Source organism: Mauremys reevesii, linkage group 2 (assembly GCF_016161935.1).
Source record: "Mauremys reevesii isolate NIE-2019 linkage group 2, ASM1616193v1, whole genome shotgun sequence".
Taxonomy (NCBI): Eukaryota; Metazoa; Chordata; order Testudines; family Geoemydidae; genus Mauremys; species Mauremys reevesii.
Window position 1 is genome coordinate 104,186,214 of NC_052624.1, and position 21,968 is coordinate 104,208,181.

Below are 21,968 nucleotides of genomic sequence, written 5' to 3' on the forward strand. Positions count from 1 at the left end.
AGTAAAAAAACATCTTTTCTGGCAGTGAAGACATAGCATCAGATAACATCTAAAAGCAGGGGGTCAAATTAATTTGGATGATTAGGAGGGGGGGTGTGGCTTAAACCACCAGTATTAACACACGGTACATGAGAGGTCCTGATTCTGGTCCCATTATGTCTATTTGTATAATTTCTGCTCCTTCAGTCTTACAACACTGTAAATCAGGAGTAACACCACTGAAGTCAGTGAAATAACACCAGTGTCAGACTCCTGTGTTGCAAGCAAGACGCAGTAATATGAGTGCAGGTGGGGATAGGAAGGTAGCAGTAGCTTGCGTATTTCCCTTAGTGATCAAAGGACAGAATAAAGTTCTATCACAAATTGCCTCAAAGCAACTGATCAAAGCCCATTTTATGATTCTCCAACAATCATCAGTCAATCAGGGTGTTTTATGTGAGTCACCACTTTCATTTTCTCACAAATGCAAGCAGACTCATACAATCTCTGTCTCAGAGTCCCATAAACCACAGGAATAGACAGCACCTGAGACCGTCCTGCCTGCCCTTAGTCTGTCTGCACAGTGTTACATTAGAAACATCACTTAGGAAAGAGATCCACAATTCTAACTAAGAATTCCGGAAGGTCTAACCAAAAAAAAAAAAAAAAGCTGAGTCTCTTGTTGATCATATATTTAAGGATGACAGAAAAGAGCTTTGACAAGAAAGGGAGAGAGCATGGATGAAGAAAGTTACTCATTTTTAACCTTTCAATCATTCCCGCACCAGAATCTGGCCTTCTGATTGTCTTGTCAGCTACAAGAGAAATCCATTCTATTAATTAAATAAAAATAAGTATAATACTTTGCATGTATGCAACTCTCATCCCTGGATCTTAAAACAATTTATGAAGTCCATATTTATTTATTTTACAGATGGAGAAACTGAACCATGACTAGTTTAAGTGGTTTTCTTAAAGTCACATGCAAGTCAGTGGAAGAGCTGGAAAGAGATTTTACTTACCACATTTGTTGGAAGGATAAGGAAAGAAGAAACTTTGTCTCAACTCTGCAACAATTAGTCTACCAATGTATTATATAGTTCTAATATAGTGTTTAATTTTGCTATTCCAAATATTGGTATGAGTATGATTTATCAGATGGTCTAGAAATGCTTGAAATTGGGTGGAGGGAGAGGGGTTATAATTCAGATCACTAGGATTACTATCAAATTTACTCCTAAAGTGCATGATGGTTGACTCTAAAATTCAAAGATTTCTGGATTTAAGACCCCCTTTTAAGATTGTCAGCATTTAACCATAGGAAAGGCAATATATAGCTTTCATTTTATTTTTCTAATAAGTCTGGTCCTGCATTCTTTACTCAGGCATCTTTGTTGTTGATTTCTAATTGGATATCTTTGAGTTAAAACTGACATATGAAGGCTGGGTTCAATTTGAAGTTACTAACTTTGCATTCATGCATGTGCAGTAGGCATATTTTCTGGTTTTTAAAAACCAGAAACCATAGTAAATAATTAAAATGTGTGTTTGGAAAAATCTGGCTCCTCCTCTGCAGACACAGTGGGCCCTTAGGTCACAGAACCTCTCTCAAGCCCTGCACAGCACAAACCAGTTTCATGGAGGCGTGGCATGACGGCAGGAGATGCACTTCGCAGCAGGGGAGGTGGTCATCTCCTCCGCTGCAAAGCGCAGCCCCTGCTAGCGGCTCCAGCCTCTTCCCAGTGGGGGGCTGAGGTGAGCCATAGCTCCTGTCACCACAGGGCCCCGCCCCCTGCTCCTCCTCTTTCCCGAGGACCCGCCCTTGGCCAGGCCAGAAGTCAGACCCAGGCCATGGTAAGTGTGGCACAGGGAGCCTGGGCTGCTGTGGGAAGCCCCGGACCCTCCACCTGCCCTGGACAGCGTGCTCCAGGGGTGGGGACACAGGCCCTCTTCTACACAGGTGCTGTGGGGCCCCCCCAAATTGTTCAGGGTCCATGGGCATGGGGCCTGTGGGCTTGTGTGTTAATCCACCACTGCATGAAGGCTACCTGTACAGCTGAGCATGAGGAGGAAAGAATTTAGGGTGGATGCTCTTGCGTCAAGGAACATCCAGCTCTATGGGGTTTATGGGCCAGAAGAGAGGTAAGAAACATATTTTCTTCCTTCCAAGAAGCTAGAAAGGAAGAACACACACAAGCATACAACCAGAGATACTTGTGCACTTACAGACAGAGCGGGACAGAGGGCCACAAAATTATCCCCATGTGGTATTCTGGTATGATACTAGGGCAATACATTATGGCTTTCTGCAATGCCATTGGATAACCAAGGAGCTCTCCAAGTCATCATGCTCCAGGACCACTGATAGCAAATAAAATCATCAAGAATTTCGGGAACAAATCCAATTAAAAATATAGCCTGAAAAAGAGATTGCTTCAGGACCACTACCTTCAACTAGCAGACTGCAGAGCAATAGAGAGAGAGAAATATTTGAGATGGAGAAGGACAATTGGCAAAATCCTTTCTGTGAACTAAAACTCTGGTAGCGGGGTGACAAGGTTTGATCTGTTTACAATATTTGTACAACAAATCCTGATTAGAAGCATCCATCTTAAGCATTATAACTTACCAGTAGGCGTCATTTACCTAGGTTTTTGTGATGTCAGATCCTAAAGTTTGGGAGCCTTATCTAGCAGAAAGTCTTATTATATTTATCAGAACAGCACAGTGTGTTTTGGAGAAGCAAATGGTAATAGTAAGACAAGATCGGTTAGCATTGAGAGAGCTATGATGTTGTTGAAATAGGAGCTATGCTCCGAGGGACCCAGGAATAACTTCTCCGGTACCCATAAATGCATAGGGTGGGTATCAAGTGCCAAAAGAAGTTACTCCAAAAAAAAAGATTGTCCGCAGTTGCACCAAGATATTTTTTTCTCGGCATTCAGAGCCTCTGCCATTTCATGTACATGTAAAGCACTCAAACAAGATGAAAACAGATAAGAGGACAACATAGAAAAAAGTAAAATGATTTCTTCTTCACATTGGGCTGAAGTTACTTACTGACTTTGCAGACTAATTTCACCAAGCTGTGAGAGCCATCATGAAAAGGAAAGTATATGTCTGGTCCACAGTGAATACAGAATGTGCCATTCAATCATAAGCATAGTTGGGGAAGGCGGGTTGATGGGATGTTGCACCCCCCAACTGCAAGCCAGGGGCATGAAATTTGCCCCCCCCATGCGTGGCCCCATTGGCCTGACTGGAGCTGTCCCCCCAAATATAGAAGTTAAACTACACCTATACATTCAGTCCTGGCTCTATTTAGTTAGTGTTTTTGCTGCATATGCGCAATAATCCCCCCAGTCAAAAATGTAGTCAGGAAAACCACTAAGTGCAGAAGTAAGAGCAAAAATTAAACAACTTTTGTGTGTGTGTGTTTCTCACTTCTCCCTGCATACTCAGGAGGGTAGAGAGGAACGTAAGAGGAGAATAAGAGCAAGTACTTACTGTACCCCCAAACATAACTTCAACAAACTCTCAAGAGAGAGTTCAAAAACTTTTAAATTTAAAACTTCACTAAAAGATAGTAAAATAAAATGATTTGAGATCGTTTTTAAAGACCTTTGAATAGGATTTGCTTTCGTATTTTCTGCCATGAACAGGTTGTATTGGCCTCAAGCTATGCTGAGAAGTTATGGCAAGCTCACGTCATGGGATGTGTGCATTGGGGAGAGGGGAGCGCTTTTGAAGCAAAGGCCAGTGTAGATAGGTAGTTTAACTAGATGATCAATCTGCATTTTTTCCAATTCACACCAATGCTATGACTACTGCTGGTTCCAATATTTTGAGAATTTCATGTGTGGGAGCTCCATCCAGCTTCCCTGCTCCATTGAGGAAGCCAAATTCCTGCCTTTGGCCCTCCTTCCCCATGTCAGGTCACCCAAGAATTAAAAACAATCCCAGGAACTCAAAAAGTAAGGGTGACTCCAGACATGGAGAGGAAGGAGGTTTGGCAGACAAGTGGGAATCATAGAGGCCTATAGTGAAAATGGAGGTCCATGAATTATGAATGTATATTGATAGCAAGACCTCAAAAAAAAAGAATTTTGTTGTATGCCTGTTGTTGCCTGAGCATTTGTCTCAAAGACTCTGTATGCTGATTTTTTAGATGCACTTACATTAAGCTATATAAATAGAAAATTAATTGCAGCACTCGGTAAATTTATTAACGCCATGCTTGGTGATTGGGACAGGAAACCTCACCAGCCATCAATGAATATTGTGCAGACAAAATCCCTATGCACTGTGAAAACGTACCCTGATATTTACTTGTTCTTCCTAAGGCAAGATTTAACTGTGACTACTGCAAGAAAGTGTACCATACATAGCAGTTCTACCTTTCTAATTCAGATTCACAACCATATTACAATAAGGGGTGATTTGATTAACAAGTATGCATATATTAATCAACAGACTACCAATTAACACACAACTGAAGAAATAAAAGTATGGAGAATGCAGTAGTCTAAGTGGATTGTTAGCAGTCCTTTGCTTACAGATAAAGGCTCACTTATTGGACTGATTAAGTATTATTATGTTTGTCACTACTGCTGAACTTTACAGGTGATTATTGTTAGAAAATTGACTATGTGACAATGTCACCTTTTAATTCAACATCTGTGCCCCCTGTGTGACACTGAGCCTTATCTATTTACTGAGAAAAACAAGTTCCTACTCTGATTAGCATAACAGAGCTACTACAATTTAGAAAGAGCAGGCTGGATTCTCTTCAACCTCATACATCATTAGTAAAATTATCATCTCAAGCCTGATTGTTGAATATTAGCTATGGCTGGTGATGCAACAGTTTGACCTTCTTATCCCAGGTTGAACAAAGAGGGCTTGCAGTTAGAATTTTTTTTTTTCTTTTTTTGACATGTAAACAGAACAGTGTTAGTCTGGAAGTTATTGAGAGAAAGAGAGAGAATAAATAGGGAACTGTCAGTGTCATTTTTTTGCAGTCATTTTCAAACTGCAAGTACTATGGTTCAAAAGTACACACAGAAACCCAGAGCACATTAAAGGGTGGAATAATGCAACATTAATCCATTGATAAGACAACCTTATTTCTGGTGCACAAGTACTAAATGTGGATATCAGATACTGTGGGTCACAGATGTCTCAGCACTCCCCCGACATGCAATCTTTCTAACTCATTTTTTGGCATATGCTAAATCTCTGGCTAAATTCTGCCACTGTAATGCTGAAACTATGACAATATACTGTTCACAGGATCACTTACTTAGTGATAAGCAGTCTGGCCCACTGGTCACCTACCTCACATCTCTGAAAACATTAATTAATGTTATTCATTGAAAGATCAATGCAACTATTCATGTTATTTACTGTAGGAGCATGCATACTGAAAGACAGGAGAGGACATTTGATAATAGCTCGAATTTCTATTATCTGGAGATCAGACTACTTTGAAGAGCTCCTTAAAATCCTGAAATTGTCTAGAAAATGTTGATTTAAAATCTCTTTGTGATTCTAATCTACCAGCTGGCTTCACCCACCAAGAGAGAAAATAAGCTTCTAGAGCCTTCTGGATGTCCCAGCATAGGGGGTTAAAAATGTAAAAGCTGTCCATTTTCATAGAGATCTAGATGGCAGACCAATGGAGAAAACTGCACCACAGCATGGCATCAGATATGTCAAAAAATAAGTTTGTTGGAATCAATGAGAGTGCGTTAAAAATCTAGCTCAGTGGAAGCTTTGTTAGGGCACTGAACTGGGAGTCAGGAAATCTGGGTTCCCTTCCTAGCTTAAACACAGACATCCTGTGCAACTTTGGGCAAGTCATTTAATCTGTTCAGTTTCCCATCTGTAGATGGGGTTATCAGTTCCCTGCCTCACAGAGGTGCTCTGAGGAGGCAATCATTAATTTTTATGAGGAGCTCAGGCCTTTTAAATACCTAGATAAGCACCTTCCCAAAATGCCAGAAATGTTGGGAAGATTGTGTACAAGAATTCAGATAACTGCGACTCATGTGAGGGCAATAACTCTGGCCATAACTACTAATACACTTTGATCTTTGCCATTCCATGCCAGAAGAAGCACTATACATCTCTGTTAAGAAATGGAAAGCCATTAAGGGATGAGTCTGGGGATGCATTTCCCCACCAGCACCTCTCGTGGCTGTGGCTGGTGTCATAGAAAGTCTGCATCAGTATCCCCACCTCTCCACCTACAGTTGTTTGACCAGGGCCAGCTCCAGCCTTTTTGCCGCCCCAAGCAGCGAAGAAAGAAGAAAAAAAAAAAAAAGATAAAGCCACAATCGGCGGCACTTTGGTGGTGGCACTTTGGCGGCAGCTCTACCATGCCGCTTCATTCTTCGGCGGTAATTCGGTGGCCAGTCCTTCCCTCCGAGAGGGACTCGCTGCCGAATTGCCGCCGAAGACCCAGACGTGCCGCCCCTTTCCATTGGCCGCTCCAAGCACCTGCTTCCTGCGCTGATGCCTGAAGCCGGCCCTGTGTTTGACCCTGTGCCAGGTGGCTCTCCTCGTATAACTCCAGCCCAGTGCTGAATTTGTGCTAGGGCTTAACAGTGCTGAGCCCCAGTACCTGTAGGCTTGGCAGTTCATAGCCCCAGCACCTCTGGGCTTGCCACATCAGTTATGAATGTAAAAAAACATTGCTTGAGCCCCGGCATTTTTTTCATTACAAATTAAACACTGCTGCAGCCCTCTGGCTGGGTTGTTTATAGTCTCTAACCTTCCATGACAATAAAGAGTCTGACAGACTAGAAGTCCAATGACTCTAGCAATTGTCACTTATAACAACCTCCACAAAGTCCTGCCCCTTTTGCTCTGAGGGATTCTCATAATTTTTAGATTCCAAGGCCAGGAGGGACCACTGTGATCATCCAGTCTATAGCACAGGCCATAGAACTTCCCCCTACATTATTCCTTTTGAAGTAGAGCATATCTTTTAAAAAGACATCCAATCTTGATTTTAAAATTGCCATTGATGGGGAACCCACAACAAACCTTGGTAAAAACCATTGTGAAGAGATAATTATTCTCACTGCTAAAAATGTACACCTAATTTTCAGTCTGAATTTGTCTAGCTTTAACTTCCAGCCGCTGTGTTATACTTTTCTCTGCTAGGTCAAAGAATTTGTTCCCTATTGCAATAGGGTGGCTTGCCCCTTTAGAGATAGGACTAGCCAATGCTGATTACTAAAAATTGGATTGGATCAGGTAATTCCCTATGAAGGGCAGCAGATGTCTGTAGGGAAAAGGGAAATTCAGAAAATGTCAGGATGTAAAAAAGGCTTCTTCAAGGAAGACTTTGATACCAGGCTGTTTGGAAGCCAAAGCAAGAACCCCGAGGCTTCAGCCAGGTAGGCGCTGGGAGTGACCTGATAGGAGGGTAAAAACCCTGGACTCTGTTTTGGGACTTTGAAGTTTATTTTTAAGTTTATTCACATAAATAAAGCTCCGACCCCCAAGAAGGGATGGTGAGTGGACGAGAAAAGCCTGTGCGAAGTTTGTTTAAGAAGCCCTTTGAGGGAAAAACTGTTAGCATGAAACCCCTGGTCATGAAGGGTTACAAGGAAGACAGCCGACTCCATTACACCCATCTAGGTACTGCTAGATTGTGTTCATGTCTCTCCTTAACCTTCTCTTTGATAAGCTAAATAGATTGAGCTCCTTGAGCCTATCACCATAAGGCAGGTTTTCTAATTCTTTAATTGTTCTCCTTGCTCCTCTCTGAAGCCTCTCCAATCAACATCCTTGTTGAACTGTTGACACCAGAACTGGACACAGTGTTCCAGCAGCAGTTACAACAGAGCCAGATACAAAGGCAAAAATAACCTCTCAGCTCCTGCTTGTGATTCCAAGGATCATATTAGCCATTTTTACTGCTCCCTTTGCTGGTGATGGCAGGGAAACCCAGGCTCACTCGCTCCTCTGACTACCAGCCCAGTGACCCTACTTCAGTAGCTGCGACCAGGTCCTCACAATCTCTTCCTGCTTCTTACCTTGCCTCTCTTGTAGGTCTTCTCCAGACTCAAGTACTGTGATTCTCCCTCTCTGGAAGTCCAAACTCTGGAGTGATTCCAGCTAGTCTGAGCAGCTGAAGGAATCTTCTCTCTGTAGATCCTCAGTTTTTCTAGCAGTCACCTATCTCTCCTGATCTGCAGACTTCTTATCCCTCAGCTGTTTCTGGCCCAGTAATTAGCCACAGCTGGAGAGATAGCTAGCCTGCTTATAACCCCTAAGTGGCCACGGTAGTCTGGGTCTATACTCCCCATGACAGAATGTCAAGTAGTTGCTCGCCCCAAATCTGAATTTGCTGTCTTTCTAGTACAGTAATATAATGGATGCCATCTTCAAAATATGTCTTTTCATTGTGTCCCATGATGCATGCTATGTCAATTCATATCTCATAGACTATTTTAAATTACAAGTATTTTAAAATGTTATTTCCATGCTGTTGGACTATCCCACTGGTGCTGATTGTCTGATGGGGGAAAAAAGTAAAACAGATCATACCACAATGCCAGTGTAACTAATCCCTGTGCAATCAAGTACTTTCCTAAAACTGAACTGAAGCAGCTCTGAAGATACAGGAACAAAAGCCAGGAGAAACCAAACAGAAACTACATGGAAGGGATATGGAGGACAAACAAGGATGCAGACCATCCAAGAGATGGCAGGGTAGAGTTAACTGGGACTAACAGGACCCCAGGGGGCAAAGCAGAATGGGAGGAAAGGAAATGCAAAATATACAAGGGGAAAAGAGGATGATGAGGGGGAGAGAGAAAGATAGTGAAAGAATAAGGGAGAATGGAATGAGAGCATGAAAACAATGGAAGAGATGGTAAAATGGAATATGAGAGAAGGAATAGATCAGAAACTGAAGCTTTGGAAAATGGTTGAGAGAATAAGAAAAATAGCATACGTTCTACTGTATTTTTCTGACAATTTTGTTGTATAACCAATTTATTTTTAAATGAGTATATAATAAATAGTTTATTTTTACAATGATCTTTAACAATGTTGATGCATCAGTCATAATGAACTGAACAATATTTTATTTTCATTTTATGTCAGTATTTATACAAAATGTAAACTGTAACAGGATTGTTTTTGTTGTAAGCAATGGGCTTGATTCTTTTCCCACTTGCCATAGTTTTATGTTGATGTAACTCTATCGACATCAATGGAATTACTTTTGATCTAGACCCTTGAATCAGGCCTTATGTCTGCAATGATGCTAGGACATATTTTATGGAGAATTTTCAGCATTAAGATACATATACACAACTCCCACTGAATTCCATGGGAGTTGTGTATGTATGAGGGTGGAATTTGGCTCCATGTGGTTATTACTATTTGTAATATGAGGGATGATGCCCAGAGTAGGCATGTTTGCATAAGAGTTGCCGGAGGCAGGCAATGTTTAAAATATTTACCATAATATTTGTTTGCATTTCTAATCACACTCTGTCCTCCTTGCACATCAATTATTCTATACATTAGACAAGAGTCTTATACAAGTATAATGAAGGTGCTGTGTAGGCAGAGTATCAAGCTTTCCAGTTGTTCTACTTTTTTATTTAAAGATAAAAACACTTCAGGGTTTTTGTATATCTCAAATCTTCTGACGCCTGACTATTATGATTCAATAAAGTGTCCAAGTGGAGGCAAAGAAATAGTGCAGAGTAATGTTCTATATACAGCAGGTCTTCTCAGTCCTTTAAACACATGGCTTAGGGAGTTAAATAGTAAAGATAGATAAATACACAGTAAAACATTTTTTTAAAAGTTAGCTGTGCAATTCCATGATGTATGTCATTTAACATTAACTACACAGACAAGGAGTCTAAGTAGAATTATACTGAAAGTCAAAACAAGACTTAAAAACTTGGCCTATTCTTTACTCAGAGACTTGTTTTCCTGAGGCCTGAATGTAACTGCTAGTAATGATATATGATCTTTATCTGTCTAGGTACTTATAGGGTCCCTTCAGTGTAGTGTTTAAGTAACTCCCAAATGTATATTTGTATTTACCTTCACAATGCCTCTGTGAGGCAGGGAAATATTATCCTGTTTTACACAGGGGGAACTGAGGCACAGAGCTTAAGGCCCTGATTCAAGAAAGCACTTAAGTGCCCTGCTGAATAAGGATACTTCCTGAATTAGGGCCGAAGGGCCTTGTCCAAGGTCACACAGGAAGTCAGTAGGGGCTTGACCTGGCAACTCCCAATGGCTATAGTCGGAAGTGAGGATGCTCAGCACCTTGCAAGACTGAACCCATGAAAAGTGGGAATTGAGCACAGATCTCATGAGCCCTCAGTTCAGTGCTTTAACTATATGACCATCCTTTCACCTAGGACTCAATGCTGAATTCCTTGAGCACCCAGAACTCCCTCTGAAATGCAAGAGCAGAGACCTGCCCCTACTCCTATTGAAACCACTAGGAAGAGCAGCAGGCCCCATGCTGCTAGTGAACAATGTTTTAAACTGATGTATTTCTTGATTCTAACATCTGCTATGAACTAAGTTCTGCTCCTTGTTGTTTATGTTCATCTCCCACTTATGTCAATGAGAAATGGATCTTGTGCAACCAATGGCAGAATTTAGCCCACAATGCAGAGTTTAAGTTATGTTTGCTTGTATTTATTATTACATTATCTAAGAATTTAACATACAATCAGATTCTCTTCCTTCCAAATGCACATGTTCAAGGTAAGGTGCAATTAAAACTTTTAGGACTTGGTCCTACACAGGGACCATGGACAAATTAAGTCCCAACAAGATCGTCCCATCAGGGCTTCAGGGGGACATAAGTAAAGCATACGCTTTGTGCTGGCCCTCTGCATAGAAGTGAATTTCACCCATGTTGGCACTACTACATAGTTTAAAAATCAGCTTCCTCATCTGAAAATGTATATTTAAATATAGCATTACTAATTGTTATATAGAACATCCATCTAGTAACTGGTAATTATAATATTTCTTAGCTAGTAAATTCTAAAAATATTATCCAAAACTGACAAATACTTGGAGGTGGCGGGGGGGAGGGGACTGCAAGACTCTCATCAGATTGTTGTTTATCTCACTTTTAAAAACAACACAACACTATCACACTCCTAAGTGGGTAATTCTCCCAGAAACTGTGTCATGTATTACTTTTAGTTAGGGCCCTATCAAATTCACAGTCCATTTTGGTCAATTTCATGGTCATAGGATTTTAAAAATCGTAAATTCCATGATTTCAGCTATTTAAATCTGAAATTTCACGGTCTTGTAATTGTAGGGGTCCTGACCCAAAAAGGACCATGGGGGGTTGCAAGGTTATTGTAGGGGGGTTGCAGTACTGCTACCCATAATTCTGTGCTGCTGCTGGTAGCAGTGCTACCTTCAGAGCTGGGCAGCCAGAGAGCGGCAGCTGCTGGCTGTGAGTCCAGCTCCGAAGGCAGAGCCGCTGCCAGCAGCAGCGCTGAAGGATGGCATGGTATGGTACTGCCACCCTTACTTCTGTGCTGCTAACGCCTTTAGAGGTGGGGGCCGAGCCAACAGCCACCACCCTCTGGCTGCCCAGCTCTGAAGGCAGTGCAGAAGAAAGGGTGGCAATACCATGACCACCCCTAAAATAACCTTGCGACCCCCCCCCCCCACAAACCGCTCTAGGGTCAGGATCCCCAGTTTGAGAAACGCTGGTCTCCCCAATGAAATCTGTATAGTATAGGGTAAAAGCACACAAAAGACCAGATTTCACAGGGGGAGACCACAGTTCACTGTCCTTGACGCGTTTTTACTGGCCATTAATTTGGTAGGGCCGTACTTATAGTAAATTTATCTAGAGGAAATACATAGTAAAACTGTTCTACTGTGGACCACATGATGCGTTAATTTTGCTCACCAGTTTAACAAAGGAAGCTAGTAATAGTGCTATTAATGATTTAACCAGAGACAAAAGACAGTGCTGCTTAAATTTTGTTAAAAATTGCAAAGTAAAGGTCATTTTAACCTCTTGCTCTTATTTAACTATGTCAATTACTAGTGAAATCAGAAACATTTCTTGAGGGATTTTTTTTCTCAGACAGGTAACTTATTTATTTTATAGTCCTTTCATGAGAAAAACAGAACTTCCACAGACCCATGTATATATTTCCATATCCGCCTGAAAGTCTCAAATGCTAATTTATTTTCTTGATACCGGCAAGCCAACAAAGGCAATCTAAATAAGCCTCTTCCCATATTTCATTGGTACCTCCTATTTTCGCATTTAATGGTAAAGGAAAAATTTAGTAAAGAACCAAATTAAGATATTCATCAGTATCAGATACTAAAGTTAGAAATTCAATAGTGTACTAATCTACATCTGCAGTGGATGGCATGCATGCATCATGTTGTGTAAAATTCCAAATCAAGATGATGGTATACAACTGCTGAGCTGAATGCTGATGAAATAGACTACCTGGCCCCACTAAAGTTTATGTGACTTTTGTCATCAACTTCACCAGGAGAAGGATGAGACCTAAATTCTGTACAATAAGACATTCCAAGCACATCTCACCTTTGGAACAAATTCTACTGTCATGGTGGTGTAAATCTGGAATAATTCCACTGAAGTTTATGGAGATACTCCAAGATTTATACTCACGTACATGAGATCAGAATCTGGTCTATATACTCCAGTGGGATTACTCCAGTTTTACTACACTCAGATAAAACTGGATGGAGAACTTGGGGTTTATTTAGAAGTATCCATAATAACTCAATATATCTGCAGGCATTCTATCAGTTACAATCTTGGAGATAGGCACATAATATGCACTCCCAAAACAAGGTTGTGAAACTGCTTAAAGTATCCATTACAGAGACAAGGTGGGTGAGACAATATCTTTTATTGCACCAACTTCTGTTGGTGAGAGACAAACTTACAGAGCAATCCAGGTATAGACTTTTCATCATAGTCACAATTCAGACACAAACCTATTCTTCAAAACATATATTCAAATTCACACCTTAGTTCCCATTTCTCAGCACTTTTTAAACTAATTCATGTTAATGCCTCAAATCCTTAAAAATACAGGAGAGAGATGTCAGATTTACTAGTTTCTTAAAATAAATTATAATTTTAAAAGATACTATTCAGATACAGTCAGATACTCAAAGAGGTTACTATTAAAAAGAAAACTATCTTTAACATGAATTAAACCTCAAATCAACAACTACCACCAAGCTGACATTTCATCCTACAGGCCAAAGAAATACTGTACCTACACTATTTTTATTAGTACAACAACACAAAGGAATACCTTTGGAGGCAATTTTCCTGCATCCACCACTCCCTGCATAGATCTGAAAACCAGTCATAACACTACAAGAACTAGCAAATGTAAACAAGTGGACAAGTTAATGAAACATTATATTAACAAAAGCACTGTTACACTTCAATCCTCTGCTTTATTCCAACTAAAAAGGAGAGAAATCAGAGACTTGTTTTCTTAGTTTAATTTAAGGTATAAATACCAGAATTACTGATTTTTCATTTCAATATTATTTATTCTGAACTAAAATTAAATGGCAAGCTTTTGAAAGAATCATGTTCTTTACCAAGTCTTGGAAAATGGTGTGAAGTAGAGCTATAAATTATGAGAGAAAAGAGAATGACTTTTAAATGCTTGGTAAGTTTTTACTCCAATAAATGATGACACACACCTTCATGTTATTGGTTTTATTAGTTAGCAACTGGACTAATAGTCACCTCTTTGACATCCAGCATTAATTTATTCTTTAAGGTTCCCAATCTATATTATATGGGTTACGTTGGGATTGGTTACTTTGGGACAAAGGAGAAATAAGTTTCTTTCACAAAAGAGCCACCTGAAAGCCTGGGGACTGTAGCAGCAGTGGGTGGCAGCAGCAGGGCAGAGCAGTACTGTCCCAGGAGCCTCCTAATGCTAGCCTAGAATGGAAGTTGAAATGTGGTAGGCCTTTTCCCCACAACAGCTAGAGTCATGGCACACTCCTTCTCTGCTCTAATTCCAGAACACCAGCACTTGCTCCTCTCCACCTGTGATTCTAGAACCTCATCACATTATCCCAGTCTGTTCTGATTCTAGAGTGTCAACATTTTCTCCCCTTGGCAACTTTACATGCCAACTCCAGAACCCCAGCACCTCCTGCATTGTGCCTGCAACTATCTTCCTCATTGCCGTGACATACGGGGACAGGGCAGAGGAAACGGAGGTAACAGGGACAAGGCAAAACATAACTACACATGCTGTGTTTGTGCCTGTGGGCACACCCAAGGGAATGCTGGACAGTTATCAAAACTGTAAACATTTTGCTAGGAATAGTTTTCAACCAAATGCTGGGGCTCAGTGCCATTACCTCCTCAGTTGCAGGAGGGTTATATACATGTCCTAGTGAATTTTAAGCTACTTTCTTTCTAATGACAGAAGCACTGAAAAATAGTCTGAAATTCCTCAATAATCATTCTCCTTCTCCCTATGATGCCTCCTGTCCCTCCTCTGTTCCTACACTTTACCCTCTTCTAGCCTTACATCATTCCCATAGTTCCTTCCCTTCTTTTTCCCTTTTGCACAACTTTTCTCTCCCTTCCAGGCTAACTTCCTCTTGTATCCTGTCAGTCCAGAGCAGTTTCCCCTTCTTTTCCCCCACCCCCATCTTCATGACTCTCTCCTCGGGGTTGCCTTCCTGCTCTCCCCATTGGTGCCTGACCCTCAGGGATTGGCATCTGCCCCTCGGGGCTCCTCTCCTGGCAGCAGCTCAGCACCATGACATGCCACTTCCCCTCCTCCACTCTCCACCCTTCTCCCTGCCAGCTACCCTTTATTCTCCCACCCCTCTCCTTCTGAGCAGCAAGCACCACCTCCTCCCTCTTCTGTGAACAGCTGGGAGGGGGGCTGGAGGGTGGTGGACGGTCTTGGCCAGATCAGGACTGTTGACAGCTATGAGCCTAGGCTCCCTAGCTCAGATCAAGCAAGTTACCTGGGAAACCTCCCCAGCAGCAGCAGTAGCAGGAGGAGAGAGAAACCACATGCCCAGAGCAACTCAGGCTCTGCTTCCCCTGGCTGCTGCCATCCCCAGAGGGCTGGGTGAATACTGCAAACAGAGGAAGAGGGTCACCCCTGGTTTGTGGGAGGAGAGGGGGCCGGAGTGAGGTAAATGATTATTATGAGAATAGCACCCAGGGTCCCCAGGATAGGAGGGGGGCCCCGTTGGGCTGGGCGCTGTACAAACGCATTGTAGGAAACCTTCCTGGAGCTTACCAAAATAAAATCAATCAATAAATCACCCCAGGCGAGTCATTAAAGCCACAAAGCCCTTCCCTGCCCAGTGTGTTGCAGGTCTCTTACCCGCTGGGAGGTTTATTGGTCCCAGACGCGAGAGTCTCCATGGATGGCTCACTCCTTTCCACTGAATGAAAGGCTTGATACAATTCCAGTTTGGGGGTGGGAGGGGGAAATGATGAGCTGATGCCTTTCTCCTCCTCCTCCTTTCATTCACACTGTCCTCCCTTCTGGCTGAGCCATCCTCCCCTGGCTATCTGGGAGAGGAGAGAGTAAAGTTACTGTTCCCTGCCTGGCATCCGCTGAGCAAATAAGGCAGCTGGCAGGAGTGACTCCTCGCAGCCAGGCACCACGGCCGAGCGGGGGGCACAGGCAAGGAGGGAAAAGGAAACGCAGCAGCAGCCGCCGCCGCCCGGTGGCCCCCAGGACCTACCGCTGCCAGCCCAGCCCGCCCACAGCCTTCAAGGTGGCGGGCGCCCCGCAGGGTGCAGAGCCGGGATGCCCCGGGACACAGGCGATGCCCCACCCGCCGTCCCTGGGACAGTACGTGCCCCGCGCGCGGCCAACCCCGCAGGCACAAAACACCCGCACATTGCAAACAAGCCCCCGCACATTGCAAGCAAACACCCACCCCCCACCCCCAGCGCGCCTACCCCCGCCTCACTCCGCCGGGCAGCGCCAGCTCCGACGCCCGTGGCGGCAGCGCCAAGCCCCGGGCCGCTCACCTGAAGGCTGGGAGGGCCGAGCCTAGTCCCGGCTCCGCGCTGTCACACGGGCATGGCCGCTGCCTTACAGGGGCCGCCCCCTGGCGCCTGGCGAAACGGACCCGTTTTGAAGCGCGGGCTCCTCGCTCCGAGCCGGTGCTGAAGTTTAGGCGAGGGGAGGCGGAGGCGCGCGGCGAGCCCGTTTCCATGTGACTGCTCGGGACAAATACAAACACAGCGACGGAGTCTTTTCTGGGGCAGGGAGAGTGACACTGCCATGCACGCCGCTCCGCTCGCCCAGCCCGCCCGCCCGCGCCATAAATCACCCTCAAAGGGCAACGCCGGTCCAACTCCTCTTACACAGCCCAGCCCGCCAGAGGGAGGAGAGGGCAGGAGACAGGGCACAGCAAAGCGCCTCCTGCAACGAGCCAGATCGTATCGCAGCACAGACCGCAGGCACCTGGGGGACAATGGCGCTGTCCGTCTCAAGGGTAAAAACACCTGTGGCCAGGAGCCGGGGCTTTTGTGGCATTTACTCCCTGGGGAACTAAAAAGAGCCATGAACCTCACAGCATGTATTGGTCCAAATGCAAAACTCCCTTCTTCGTCTCCCATATGGCAATGGAAAGTATATGGGGTGGGGGAAGGGTATTTATTTTTTTACTGAAAATTAACAAACAAAACCATCCTTCTATAAATGTTCCTTGTGGGGGTGGGAATGGAATTTGCCGGCCTAATTGAAGGTAGAGGGGAATATAGAAAGATTAGATTACATTACATTAGATTAGATTAGACAGAGAGCCTTTAAGGTGTCAGCTCTACTGAAGAAAATATTTCCAAGGTATAACACAGAACTCTCCTGGAACAGTTTAGTCAAGCAGTATAGTCAGGACAGACTATAGTGGACCCCCAGGTCTCCTAATGTTAAAAAGATCAGGACCAACTTTCTGTTTACAGCTCAAATCTTCTAGGTGTTTTAAACCCTCACAGGTACCTGGATTGCTTTAAAACTTGATGTGCCTCATGGGGGTGCTGGCTAGGGTTAGTGGTCCAAATTTGACCACGAGATTCCTGAGATAGCCATGATCACAAGTCATGCTACAGCTGTGGACTTTCCAGCGCTGCAGGGCAGTTTGGAAACTGTTTAGAATGGCTCTGTCCCTTCCAGATTGCAAGGGTGAACTAGGTTTTCACTGGGTTCCCAATCAGTGTTTTCTGCAGCGTAGATGACACCTTAAGATGGTACTCAACTAAAAATAGTTCCCCTCATTCAAATTGTCCCAGACTAACAGCCTAGGCAAGCAAGAGTTGTGCTTGCCTCTGCCATGAGGCCAACATTATGTTGCCACTGTGTGTGTGTCACTGTTGCTCCTGTGCTTTTGGGTGTTATTGGACTATCAGACGAGAGTATCTGCACTGCTCCCTTCCACCCACTCCATTTGCTCCATTTTCTTCCTTCAATCACTGGTGATGGTAGGAAAGGGGCAGGGGGAGTATTGATGGACAGCTCAGCCTGCCCGGTTGGGCAGAGACCAGAGAATAGGAACATGCAGGTTCACTAGCTTTAAAGCAAGAAATTTAACCAAGTCAATCTGACAAATGGGACAAGGGAAATGAAGCTCTCCCTGGCCCTGCTTTTTCACTCAGCAGCACCTCTGACAGCTCCAGAGGCTTCTCTTTCTGGAGCCCCCGGGGAAGAAGCCACTAAAGTTCACTCCATATTGAGCTCTCCTCTCACACACACCTACTTATCAGAGCGTATCTGGCTCAGGTTAGCATCCAGCATGGAATTATTCACCAGACACTGCTGCTAGCACAAAATAATGAGGGAGTTCCCCCCCCACACACACACACACACACTGAGTGAGACCTGGCAGCTCCTAGTCAGCAGCAACACAGAAAAGATGTCGTTGTTTGCAAGAAAGCTACCATCCTTTCCCCGGGCATAGGATAAACTCTGGCAAACATTTCAGACATGGATTAATTTGCTAATGACAGCGAAGGTAGAGGTGTGCACCTCTCCTGTTCTGTGCTACAAGTGCCTTTGACTGAATTTCCCTGCACCATACTGTACTTCATTAGTACCAAGAATTTGGGGAAAGGATCATAATCTTCACCTACAATGTAAACAAAATGCAATTAATATAAACAAAATTCAGATAACTTAATCTAGTATAATACACCTGTATAATCATTCATGATTTCATCTCCTCTTCCTTACATATCTGGAGTTCACTCCACTTAGCTCCCAATGCTCCAAACTGCAGAAGGTAAAGAATGCAGCTTGTGCTTGCACACACATACACGGTGTGATTACAACTCCACCATTCACAATCCACCTTACTGGCTCCTACATTCATTTCATGATCCTGTTCAAAATTGCCTTCTTGTATCCAGATTCTGCTTAGAGTTACACACGTGCAACTTCTGTTCCAATTCATGGGATTTGCATCTGTGTAACGTGAGAGTAGAATTTAGCTACTCCGCTTTAAAACTCTCCATGGCTTGTAGTAGTCTGCTCCACACATCTTCTCTCTCTCTCTACTCCACCTGCTTGTTAAGCACCTGCCTTCTCTGCCCCCTCGCATAATCAGCCCACTGCTGAGAGAGCCTCTCTCCTGTAGCTTCTGTTCCATGAAACAGCCTTCCTATATTTCTACCTTACATTGTACAGTCTTACAACCTACCTTAATTGACACCTTAAATTTTCTCTCCCTCTATTATTGGCCTTATCCTTTTATGTTCTTATTTATTCACCACCTAATGTTGTCATATAAGAGTTTTCTGTGATTTATACCTCATTCTTATTCTCATATTTTAATATATAATTCTTTAAAAACTTTTGTGATGTAATTGGTAAGAAAGATGTTACACACAATAGTATCATTCTATACACACAATGTTGGTCTATTGCCATAGTAATTGAGTTTAAGGCCAGAAGGGACAACCACATCATCTAATGAGACCTCCTGTATATCATAGGCCATCAACACCACTCAGCATTCGGACACTAAACCCAACAACCAAAATTAGACCACAGTATTACAGTCCACAGGAGAGTGAACTATTATGTGCCACAGGCAGAGACTAGGAGGAACTGAGGCGGGTTGGCAACCTTGGGCATGCAGCCCATCCATCAGGGTAATCCGCTGGTGGGCTGTGAGACATTTTGTTTACGTTGACTGTGCACAGGCACATCCCCCCACACTCTCCGCAGCTCCCAGTGGCCTCAGTTTGCCATTCCCGGCCAATGGGAGCTGCGGGAAGCAGCAGGCCGCAGTGATGTGCAAACCACCACTTCCCACAGCTTCCCTTGGCTGTGAACGGCAAAACTTGGCCACTGGGAGCTGCAGGGGGCTGTGCCTGTGGATGGTCAACATAAACAGATCATCATCAGCCCATCAGCAGATTACCCTGATAGGCCATGTGCCGAAGGTTGCCGACTCCTGGACTGAGGTTTACCACAGCAGAATGGAAGTCTGTATAACATTAGAATTATCATTATTATTCTAATGTATCTTCAGACGTGCTGGAAGCAATAACAGAGTAATCTATTACTGTATATGCGACCGAAGAATCTGGGTTATGGGTGGATAAGGGTCTGATCCTGAAATGTGCTGAGCGCCTTCCACTCCCATTGGCTCCAACAGAGCATTTAGCACTTTGCAAGATCCTCTGAAATAGACCCAATTCTCTGAAAGGGCAAAAGGTGCAGCATTTTCAGTGGGCATTGTAATTCCCACAGTACAAATGGCAGCGTGTTAATCAAGGCCACTTTTAGGCACCGGGCTGTCATTCTCAGAAGGACTGAGTGAGCAGCTGCAAATCCTGTACAATTATTTGAGTTTGGGAATGCTTCACTGCTCCCAAGACGGGGTTTTTAATCTCTCCCTAGCTGTATAGTCTCCAGTGCCATGCAATTCAACTGAAAGGATCCTTCATAGAAATCCTTAGAAAAAAATATTAAAAGTGTTTGGGCAATGGCTTCTTTTCAGTCAAAGGTCTTAGGTCTTAAAAAAAAAAAAAAGTGAAAAAATAAGCAACCAGAACATTACTATGGATTGGTTGTTGGTGCCAGGGCCAACCCAACCCATTAGGCAATCTAGGCGGTCATCTAGGGCGCTAAAATTTGGGGGGCAGTGACCGCAGCGGCCGGATCTTCGGCCACCCTGGTCTTCGGCGGTATTTCAGGGGCGGGACCTTCCACTGCCTCTGTCGGGGGCGGCATTTTTGGAGGCGGGACCTTCCCCCGCCTAGGGTGCCAAAAAAGTTGGCGGCGCTCCTGGTTGGTGCAATATCTTTTTAAAGTCAGTTGACACTCTGTTACACACATTTTAAAAAATCCTTAAATTGCTATATTTTTATCTTGTTTCATACTAAATAAAATACTACTGATTCAACCCTTTGAAACGATTTAATAATACATTCTCCTTGGAAGAAAACTGGTCCACCATGTTTTAGGGTTTAGCAAATTTTAGTAGCTCGAAGTTATACACACCTAATATGAAATGTATAGTGCAAAATTAGCTGAACATGTGAGGAATCTAGTCAGACAGGTCAGAAGTTAAGATAGTTTCCAGCAACTAAATTGGTTTCTCTAGATCAGGAGGAGAGGTCAAGATTAGTTCAGGATTAACTAACCTTTGTTAGCTAACCATGGGCTTTACCCTAGTGTAGATACCGGTTAACAAACCGTTTACCTAGATTTAGCTGGCTGAGGTCCACCCTTGAACCTTAACCCAGGTGGACCTTGACCAGTTAAATCAAGGTAAAAGATGTTAACCTGCATCTACAATAGGGAAAGATTGCACATAGATCAGGGTTAGTTAATATGTCACTAACTTGGTAGCTGCTCAGTCAGAATTTGTCTACCACCTTTAATACCTCTGCTTGAATTTTGTCAACCCTAGGAGCTTTCCTCCATTTGAAACCTTTGGTGGCTGCTTTAATTAGTGTTATTAGTCCCTCTTCTTTTTCTAATTTAGCATTTGCATTTCTCTTGAACCTGCATGATTGTTGGCTCTGGACAGTTTTAATGCAGAATGGAAATGTCTCTTCCATTGTTTGGCTTGTTCATGCATTTTCAAAATCTGTCCATGAGAGTCCCCTACGGGCATCACCTGTGATGGCCTGGTCCTTCCTGAGAGACCTTTCACTATTCTATAGAGCTGCCATAAGTCTCCCCTCCCTGCTGCTGCTTCTACCTCTGCAGCCTTGTCCTGAACCCAGATATTTCTATCTTGCCTGAATCTCTAATTTATTTCGTTGTCCTTTTCTTTGTATTTTACATCTGATTCTAAAAGTTCTGCCTCTTTCTCACACTCTTCCATTTTTATCTTCAGAGCTTTCCACGCATCAATTGCTGCCCATGTTCCAGATGTAATCCATGCATCTTTCTTCCACTCTCTTCGGTGGCCAACTACTTCCTCTGCTATTGTCTTCTTCTGGTTTGACCATTTCTCTTTCATACTTTCATTAGCCTGGTCTGGTTAAAAACTGGAATCCGGTCTGTGTTTCTTTGTTTCTGTGAGGAAATGGGTGAAAAAACAAGTGCCACAAGACTGGAAAGATGACCTCATCATGGCTTTGCCGATAAAAGGGTGATCTTATTCAGCGTATAAACTGGAGAGGCATTGTACTGCTATCCATCACAGGCAAAGAATTGATTAAATAGAATGAAGAAAGCAGGGGATGAAATATTACAAGAACAGGCTTGGCTTCATCCAGGTAGACAAGGTTGTGAACAGATATTCACTCTTCAAAAGGATCATAGAAAAAGCTACTGCTTGACAAAACCCTGTCTTATTCAGCATTATTGACTTTAAGAAAATGTTCAATGGTGTCCTCAGAGAGATCCTGTGGAATGTTACTAGGAGCTATGGAATGCCAGACAAGCTATCAACATAATAAGGAGATTATATGATGGAAGTAGAAGTACAGTAAG

At 43.3% G+C, this 21,968-nt stretch overlaps 1 protein-coding gene across 6 annotated transcripts in view; it reads right to left on the reverse strand.

The window, feature by feature from the left end:
- The window catches only part of COBL (cordon-bleu WH2 repeat protein), a 287,602-nt gene that overhangs the window by 226,597 nt on the left and 39,037 nt on the right, over positions 1–21,968 (reverse strand). For 3 of the 6 annotated variants that reach the window (XM_039522525.1, XM_039522527.1, XM_039522530.1), the window contains exons 1-2: positions 16,046–16,280; positions 15,387–15,577 (exon numbers count right to left, since the gene is read on the reverse strand). In XM_039522525.1, coding sequence (XP_039378459.1) covers positions 15,387–15,427 — 41 coding nt within the window. In that variant the 5' untranslated portion in view covers positions 15,428–15,577; positions 16,046–16,280. Of the gene's footprint in view, positions 1–15,386; positions 15,578–16,045; positions 16,281–21,968 lie in introns of those variants that run through there. The other 3 variants (XM_039522526.1, XM_039522524.1, XM_039522529.1) reach the window with 3 other exon arrangements.